The sequence below is a fragment of the Semicossyphus pulcher genome, unplaced genomic scaffold, assembly GCF_022749685.1.
Source record: "Semicossyphus pulcher isolate SPU_LCO1_2020_fin unplaced genomic scaffold, fSemPul1.0.p SCAF_12, whole genome shotgun sequence".
NCBI lineage: Eukaryota > Metazoa > Chordata > Actinopteri > Labriformes > Labridae > Semicossyphus > Semicossyphus pulcher.
Genome location: NW_027211626.1, coordinates 7,198,549 through 7,208,156, shown reverse-complemented (window position 1 = coordinate 7,208,156; position 9,608 = coordinate 7,198,549). Strand labels below are relative to the sequence as shown.

The 9,608-nt window shown below is 42.5% G+C and overlaps 1 protein-coding gene across 1 annotated transcript; it reads left to right on the top strand.

Annotated features, from left to right (window-relative positions):
- The first annotated feature begins 2,328 nt into the window (after positions 1-2,328).
- On the top strand, positions 2,329-9,482 carry slc25a28 (solute carrier family 25 member 28). The gene is made up of 4 exons (XM_069659264.1): positions 2,329-2,872; positions 5,696-5,924; positions 6,771-6,827; positions 7,748-9,482. Exons 1-4 carry the CDS (start codon positions 2,528-2,530, stop codon positions 8,302-8,304), a joined length of 1,188 nt encoding a protein of 395 aa, XP_069515365.1. The 5' UTR covers positions 2,329-2,527; the 3' UTR covers positions 8,305-9,482.
- Positions 9,483-9,608: the final 126 nt, after the last annotated feature.

The following is a 9,608-nucleotide window of genomic DNA, read 5'->3' as shown; positions in this document are numbered from 1 at the left end:
GCTTAGACAGTGTAAAATAACTCCTGAGGCCTGTATAGATTGTGCACTCTCAGGGCGGAGTGAATGAAATGAGGTGTTATGGTGATCTAGAGTTTCCCGCTAACAGACCTTTCCCTTGGTGTATTAGAGCAGCATCAGTTTCAGGGAAGAGAAGTGATCCTGATCCGCTGCCTGCTTTTTTTTCCTTTAAGGAACGTCTGCGGACAACGCACAATCAAACATAACCCGATCAGAAGCAGGAGATTCTGTTCTTGTAAGCAGAAATTAACACTTCATTCCCCTTTGTCGGCAGAAATTCAACACTACAGCCCTTGAAGGCTCTCCCAGGCAATAAGGGAGAAAATGTAATTATGTCATAACAGTGCCACACCAAAACACAATTACCTCATTTCAGAAGAAGAAAAAAAAGTGCTCGTTTCACCTCCAGGCAGGGAAGATCACCAGTGAAGATGTGAGGCCTGGAGACGGTTTTCTGCCAGCTTCCATTCATAATTATAATATAAGCTACTGTCCCATAGCAGGCTGTTACAGGTGTCACAGTAAAAAAAGAAATGTATGTGAGTGTCTTTAGAGGCATTTTCCTTATTGAAACTTGCAGATGTCTACTGTATGTGCTCAGGGGGGAAAGTTCAATAAACACTCTACAGACAGTGAAGAAGATTTGATGCAGGGTTTGCAATGAATGAATGAATGAATAACTTTGAGAACCAGTAGAACAAGAAAGGGCCTAAACATTAGTTGTCCATAAATTTTAGTTTGATGTGGAGAGATGTCAGCCGGTCTGATGTACTGTGACACTATATTGAAAAAAATAGTCTATCAACTGATAAACAAAAAAAATAACAGCCAATCATCTTGAAAATGTATACGTTTTTTAAGTAATTTAACAAGCCAAAGTTGCGATTCTGGCTCCTTGAGAATCTGCTGCTCTATGTGGTTGTAAATTGAATATCTGGTTGATGATTTGTGCGTGGATTGTCTTGGTTTTCTTGGGCTATAACAAACTGGAATGGGCTTTTTTAGAACATTTTTCAGAATCAGCTTTATTGACCGGGTATGTATACATACAAGGAATTTGACTCCAGTTTAACTTTTCTCTCTTTGTACACTTAAACATTAAATATTAAAAATTAAACTAATATGTATCTACAAGCCTGCGAAAGACAATAGTGCAAGTATGAGGAGTGCAACGATGCTGAAATATATAATACGATTTAGAAAAAATATGTAATTATGTAACAGATGGGTTAATTTACATGAGATAGTTTAACAGTGTGCATAGATTCATGCCAGATGACAGATGATATTACATGAATAAAATGTGTGTCCGTACAATGTTTTTCATAGATTTAATAGACCAAACTATTAATTAATTGATCTAAACTAGGTGATAATATATATTTGTGACTCTAAAGTGCAAAACAATGTTCTGTATGTGTCAGTATCTTTACACTGAAATGCTTTTTTTTCCTTGATATTGCACACGTTACTCATAGTATCATTTGGAAATTTGGTTCAAGTGAAAATAAAATATTTCTGAACAATTTTACCATGTTTTTGGGCTCTACCAGACTCAGGAAATGTTCTCTTCTCATTAAGTGGAAAATAAACACTTTGTGGTAGAGGCTCAATAACTGGCTTAGTGTTTGTCTGCATAGTTTATTAATAATAATAATGTTGTAAATACTGCACATTTGAGATGATGTAGTGCCAATTAAGCAATAAAAAATCAAATAAGCTTATCAAGGGTGGGAATTAACATAAACGCTGTTGTTATTCAGCTGCTTACAAAACAATCTGCACATTGATCAGCTGCTGTACTCAAAACCTGATCAAAGGCTGAGACCTTTCAAGTTGGCAAAGAACAATAGCAAATACAATCAAACTCACACAAACCTAATAATAAACATATTGATGAACATTTTATTTTCTAATGGGGATAAATAGCTTACTCATATCAGTTTGGGTTTATTAAGCTCCTTTATGTAGGCCTAAGTTTCCGATGTGCAACAATGACTAAAAGCTGTCGTTTCCAACAATGCAAATGAGACTATAAAAGCAGCTCTATGGGACAACATAAGTGTAAACAAATTAAGCCGTTTTATATAAGCTTGTTTTTAGAATGACCTGCAGTGACCTAGGTGAGTCTTTTGATGGCTTCAACAGATGCATACTGAGTTTAGCAAAACCCCACATGTGAATTGCCACATGACAGGGTTTGAAGTCTTCACCAAAAATCCAATCATGAGTGGCACGTCTGTCAACCAATGGCGTGAGTAGGACTTGGCTAAAGTAACCAATCAGAGGTCACTTCCTCATCGCGGCCTGTGGTGGAGCTCGGTGTGTATTTGTCCACCGCGGCCTCCCTTGCTCGACTCCGGCAGGGACGCATTGAGGCGGGGAGGGAATGGTGTAGCTGGAGAGAAGCTGTGAAACCACCCCACGGGAATGTAAAACTCCAGGACTGAATCACCCACTAGACGCCGTGTCCGCGTGCCTAAAGACTGAACATCTTACCTGGTTTCTCATGGAAGCTGATGGATTTGTGAGGAGGCGTCGGATGACAGCGGAGACTACAGGCAATGATCCCGGGGTTGCTGGTGCCTCTGCCGGGGCAGAAGTTCGATGGCTGGGGGGCAGGTTCTGGGGAGTTTCGGAAAGTATCGTGGGGAGCCTGACACCCCGGATCGGAGGGGAAACGGAGCTACAGACTGTTGATTTTATCCGAAGTGCGCAGGATGCACAAACAGAGGACTCTGAACCAGACTATGAGGGTCTGCCACAGGGTGCTTCCACTAGCACCCACATGTTGGCTGGAGCCGTGGCCGGGATCATGGAGCACTGCCTCATGTTCCCCATCGACTGTGTCAAGGTAGCATAGCTTACAGGCTAACAGCTGAACCACAACTTGTCATGAATGTTCTGTGCTTTCACAGCCTGTTGTCTGTTATGTTTTGGGGATATTATTTGTTTAGCCTTCATGTTTGTTAGCATAGCTTATTAGCTTGTTTGCTAACCTAAACACGCTGCAGAGCTGACGGCTGTGAGGACAAGGTCAGTCGGCTCACTTAACGCTAGCGTGTCACATCACTACAAGCTAACTTGTTAGCATGCTATTATAAGTTAAGCGCGTTCTACGTTAGCTACCATGGCTAACGGTGTTATGACAACCTTAAGCAGGGTCAAACACTGGAGCCCATTTGGCCACTTAAAGCTTCTGTGATGAGTTTTTCACTGGTTATGAAACAGACTGAAATTAATTCTGATTACTCTGTATGAGCTACAAAAGTAAGCAAGACCATCAGCAACAAGATTGATTATTGCTATATAGTAATTTTTATGCCTGAAACTGCTGGTGGGGCCAGGTGTCAGACAAAGTGATCATATACACGCTGCCTTTGTTTACATTTACATACATCCAGGGAAAAAATGTAAAGTGAGTGATACATTTGACTGTTACAGAAAGCAGCATGAGATTTTTTTATTGAAAAACAACCACTTAAGCATGTACAGGACAAAATCAGCAAAGAGATAAGTACTTTGTCCACAGGGGGCGCCAGAATCAACGCAAAGTTCCTCACAGTAGCTTTAACGCAACATTACTTATCATGATGGGTTCAATTTGCTTTCAAAGGCTTAGTTGATATAATGATGCGTAACTAGTGTGTACTTTTATAATGTGATTAAACCGGATATGAACAAGTTCATCTGGCATTAGCTAATAAGAGGAACCAGTTATTAATTCCAACAGTACAGTTGTGGGAGACCACAGCTATACTCTGTTTACAAAAACATTGTGCTGGTTGAATAAGTCTAGAAACTTACACATACACACAGAAATGAATTACACTGCAGTTTTCAACCAATTTAGCCCCGACAGTCCACAGACCACCATCTGTTGCTACTTTCCCAACACACAGTTTGATAGTTCTCTTACAGGCCTGCTCTTTCACACACCATAACTGAATGTTTGCAAAGGTCTTCTGATCACATGTGAGTCATGCAATTTCACTGGCTCCATATCATGTGGCCTTCCTTGTTATGTAGGAGTTTACAAATAAGGCATGTCCTATTGCCCCTTTGCCCCAAAAGGTCAGCTAGGTGTGGCAATGCACTATAGGCCATTGTTTTTCACAGATACAGGGTTAGAAAGAGGGGCAAGTAAGTGGCAATGCGCTTTTTATTGTCAGCTGTCGATGTCGGACTGAAAGCTTTTCATGCGCCGATGCTTCATTCATGTCTCCACTACCTGTAGTCTAACTCTGGTGCAGCCTGTCGAGCCCCAAACCTGGACAAGACCTAAGTTTACACAGAGCTTTCTCATGTGTGCTACCGGATCTCGCCACGTTACGTGCAAGATGCAGGAGCTTACAAGCAGTGTGACTCAGCAAAATGAAGACTACTGCATGTAGAAGTTAAAAAAAGTAAAGGAGGGCTTCCTGGACGGAGAAAGTGTTGAGGTGCTCTTTGGCATCAAATCACAAGAAACTGGGGTGTACCTTTTTTAATAGGTTTCCTGCCATACCAAAAAAGACTTCCTGCTGCTGTACGATAAGCGCCTCACTTAAGAGATTGTTGTGTAATTATAGTTTGAGAATAAGCTGTCGTTCACTCTACTGTAGCCTAAATCCCAGTAATTTGTTGTGGTTTTAGTAAAGGATGTTGCATTTGTCGGTCTGTTTGAGTGTAAACAGCACATTGCACTCAAGTGGAATTTCAACTGAACTTAATATAAACCCAAATTCTCTGAGGATGTAGTGTTTACATTAAGTACAAAGGTCACTGCTTTCTAGATGTGCAAACATACCAAAGGTAAACACACCAGAGCCATACACTTCCATGTGAGACATCCATGCATGCTTATATATTGGGCATGAGTATTTAGATAACACTCTTTCTTAACTATATGCGCTGCACAATAGTTTTGTGTGCCAGGCGTGAAGTAACTTGATGCATACTTGTACCACTGTTAGCTAGCTTTTTTTTTTTTGTGCCTTGCATTCCACAGCTGCGGTATGGAGTGACATGAGGCCATGTTTATGCTTTGCTAGAGAACTACATGAACATACACAGTGGGGTGTAAATTTGTCCATTCAGCTGGAAGGTTGGTATTCAGGGATTATGTCGCTGCTGGCTCCTCAGAGACAGATAGACCAGTCCAGGCTGTCCCTGTGCAACCTAACTCTTGATACTAAAAAGCAGATGACTGAAACACTGATCCCTCACACTTGTCCTTTTAAATAATGTTTATGTAATCTCTCATTAATCTCTGTGTACATGAGAGGAAGAGAGAGAGGTAGGTGTGCTTCAGGGCCAGTGGGAAAAGAGGCTTGCAGGAAGTCAGTTTATGTCCCCTTATGACCTTGGAGCTTGTAACGACATACTTCCTTCTATTCAATTATACATGTACACCAACACACTCCAAACACAATGTCGACACCCCATTTCCCTTATTTGACCCGTAATTAACACAGCAGCCAACTCAGGACTGCTTTCATTGCCTTGTTATTTTTGTCTGCACGAGGCAGACATTTGGTAAGTCTTAAATTATGCATTAAATTGTATTTTAATATCAAATTCAAGTCAAATGTCTTTGACATATTGCGTAACTTAATACTTGAAGCCCTGGTTGTTTGAAAGGGAGCACACTGTTGACTCTGAGCTTTAGTTAAATCCACCTTCTCTTCTTTTCCAGACGCGAATGCAGAGCCTCCAGCCCGACCCCGCAGCCCGCTACAGGAACGTGATGGATGCCCTCCGCCGGATTGTAGCCACAGAGGGAGTGTGGCGGCCAATGAGAGGGCTGAATGCAACAGCGGTTGGGGCGGGACCTGCCCATGCCCTTTATTTTGCCTGCTATGAGAAACTCAAAAAGACTCTAAGTGATGTCATTCACCCAGGGGCTAACAGTCATTTGGCTAATGGTACCACAAAAATATGCATATACACACATTTACCGTGACATATTCTCTACATGTGCAGGTCATGTATGGCTAAATTAACTTTGAGATCACTGTTAGATTGATTTGTAGGACTTGACCAACTCCAACCTCCAAATGCCGAGCATTATGAAGCTGCTGACTCAGCCTAATCCGAGTACAATGCAGACAGGCCCTGACCATTCCTAAAAACCCCCTGGCAAGTCATCAAATTGGATACAGCCTTTTTTCATGGCTACAGTTCCAGAGTCCAGGGTCAGCTGTCGTTCTGTCGCTGCCTTTTTGGGAAAGTTAAACAATTTGTCTTGTTGGAGTAGAGCTCAGATAGGAAACAGAAACCAAAGTTTCCCTGAATGTCAACCTTTGCCTTATTCCCTGTTCTCCCCACTCTCTCTCTCTCTCTTCCTTCTTTTCCAGTTATGTGGGAGGCTGGGTAAGTCCTCTTTCTCACGTCTCATCTGCTCTCTCCTCTCTTGATCCTGTCTTTCAAAGCTTATGGGTTCCATTTAAAGCTCCCAAAGGAGCAACGACCTGCCTTATCCACTAGGTGTCTCTCTTTGCTCAGGTTTGGTCTCCTGAATTCGGTCAAGGTGATCTCTAGTTTATTCTCCTGTGCCATGAATAAGCACCAATTCTGCTATGATGACGTATTGCTGACATCTTGTAGAAATAAGGCAGTAAAGGCTGTGACATGATCAAAATAGTTCATCCTGTCGCAAGTAAAACTGCTTTTACCCTCTCATTCTGTTCCTCTCTGCTGCACTCTCTTCTGTATTCCTTCTAAGTGCATGATTATGTTGATGTGTAATTTCCAGAGTGTGTTTGTTACAGGGACAGCTGGGTGTGTGGCTACTCTTCTTCATGATGCTGCCATGAATCCAGCTGAAGGTACGGGCAACATTTTACAGTACAGTGCCATTTGCCTCTCATCACAGATTACAAGGCCCAGAATATTAAAGATATCATTTTGAAGTTCTCAGTTTCGTTCTATTTGGCGGCAAACGTCCAAGACAACCAGACGTCTACAGTTGGCTCCCTTAGTTACAGTTGTAACTCTTGATTTTCCTCGCTGATGGTCGCTTTCCTTTTTGGCTTTTAGACTGTTTGCCTTCATCTGAATTTTCACTTCTTTTTGAAGTTGTATCTGTAGTCATCCATCTTTTCTTTCTTTGTTCAGCCATAGTAGATCACGGTTTACTCACAGCACTTACAGAGACCGTAAAAGCAGCCGCTTAGCTCCGCCTACCCTCTCTGGCAGACCAACCACTGCTGGGTGATGGAAAACATCACCCAGTCCATAATAATACTATAAACTGCAAATGCAAAGGCTTTCATCAGTGGATCATAGGCTCAATCACCATTGTGTTACCTCATGCGGCGATAGATTGAGACTTAACAGACATTTATTAACATGAAAATCTTCATTATATCTTTAAGTCATTCTCTCTCCCAAAAAGTAGTAAAGTAATCTACAGGTGCCATAACTGGGCCGACCCTCTTCACATGCTGGCCTTAACCCTGCAGCCTCACATACAGACTTTGACAGCTGCCTCTAGTCCACCTGCCCAAACATGTCAGTAGAAGGACACTGGTCAGAGTCCTCTTGTGCAGCTGTTGGTTGGGGTGCAGCTGTCTGTAAAAATGACACACTACATCTTTCTGTGTTTGTTGAAACTTCATGTCCTTTACTGCAAGTTACAGCTCAAATAATAATACTTCTTTCCTTTCTTTTCCATGTTTGCCCCCTTCCTGCTGCCAACCCTGGACACATTTTGACTCCATCAACACATCTACCCGTGTGCCCTTAGTTGTGAAGCAGCGCATGCAGATGTATAATTCACCCTACCGCGGCGTACTGGACTGTGTACGTGCCGTGTGGCAGAAAGAGGGCCCCGCTGCATTCTACCGCAGCTACACCACCCAGCTCACCATGAACATACCCTTCCAGGCGCTCCACTTCATGACCTACGAGTACCTTCAGGAGCTGCTCAACCCCCAAAGACAATACAATCCCTCGTCCCACATGTTGTCCGGAGCTTTGGCCGGAGCCATCGCGGCTGCCGCCACCACACCTCTGGACGTGTGCAAGACCCTGCTCAACACCCAGGAGTCTGTAGCACTCGGCTCCCTGTCTCCCGGCCAAAGTCAAGGCCAAGGAGCCCACAGACGCATCTCAGGCCTGGCCCACGCCTTCCGGACAGTGTACAGGCTGGGCGGCCTGCAGGGCTTCTTCAAGGGAGTCCAGGCGAGGGTCATCTACCAGATGCCCTCCACAGCCATCAGCTGGTCGGTCTATGAGTTCTTCAAGTACGGACTCACCAAGCACCAGCACGACAAGAGGAGAGCGCAGCACATGGAGGGTTAGATAAAGATATATTTCTTGCTTTAATCTCTTATTTTGCTCTACCCTCCCTGTGAGGAGAAGAAGTCGATACGCACATAGAATCTGACTAAAATCCACCTACGTTGTCCATCCCTTTCAGACATAGCAGGCAAGAAAGACATCTTCGGAGACCCTTTGAATAGTTATTTTTCTGCTACACTAATTCAATAGTAGTTCGTGGTTTGAGTTATGTTAAGAAAACATTTACACAGTATTATAGAACTAGATCATCTGGAGAGTCTTTTAAAGCCATTGTAGTTGCCGCTACATTTCTCAAAGCTGAGGATAAACATGAGGAACGCACAAGTTTTGAGTTGGAGAGGCGGTCAGCAGAGGGCAGTAGTGTTACTCTGTTAACTCTTGTTTCATAAGCTTCACTGTTCTCGAACCCTTTCAGAACTAGAGTTTGTTTGTATACTATAACTGACTCCTGATCAATACCCTTTTCTGGACTTATGATTTAAAGACAAAGACCGGTTTAATTTGGGATACACACAGAGGCATCCGGTCCTTAATCAAAAATGTTTTATTGAGTTTGAGCAGATTTAAATTAGAGATGAAGTCTTGTCACAGAATAACAAAAATTAGATTAAGGGCCCTGTTATGTTTTGCTTTTGGCTGCTAAAGGAGTGAATAGGAAGATTTCTCCTGCTGATGCAATAGGGCAGAAATTTTCAGTAGCCCGAAAAAGTGTGTTTAATTTATTTTTTATCACAAGGGTTACTTAAAATTAATTTTATTTCCAGCAAATCTGTTACTGTAAACTTTTTTCCCTCATTTATTTGTCCACCCTCGGATCATCCAAATACACCATTAATGCCTTGTGTGCGCGTGTGTTGCAGAGCAGACCAGGGCAGCATTAAGTCGCCGTTTTCCGTGCATTAACTGAAGCTATCAGCCTGTTTTCAGCTTGTGAGCTAAAACGTCTCAATAAATGTGCTTAACAGCAGATGTGGTGTGCGAGGTCCTGTGCCCAGATATAACTCAGAATTTCAAGGAGTTCAGTTACCCACGAGATATGTACCTGTACCCCCTTATTGAGAACACATATATGGAAGCTGTCATTCTTACTGATCGATGTCTGATTGTTTCTGACACTCAATTGCACTCGTTGAATAAAGACTGAGCAGCCGGGCTCGACTCACTGCTCATTAATGATGGGAAGACCTCTTTGGATTTCTTTAACTGTTTATGAATGCTTTGCTGTTTATGTGAAACTTACTTATAGAATAGAACAAGTCCATATTTGCATATTGCTCTGGGTGTGTATGAAAGAGTTTTAGTCT

Coding starts and splice junctions, on each gene's coding strand:
- slc25a28 (XM_069659264.1), top strand. CDS start 2,528: ATGGAAGCTGATGGATTTGTGAGGAGGCGTCGGATGACAGCGGAGACT. Junction 2,873..5,695: donor TCCCCATCGACTGTGTCAAG/GTAGCATAGCTT, acceptor CTTCTTTTCCAG/ACGCGAATGCAGAGCCTCCA. Junction 5,925..6,770: donor TAACAGTCATTTGGCTAATG/GTACCACAAAAA, acceptor TGTTTGTTACAG/GGACAGCTGGGTGTGTGGCT.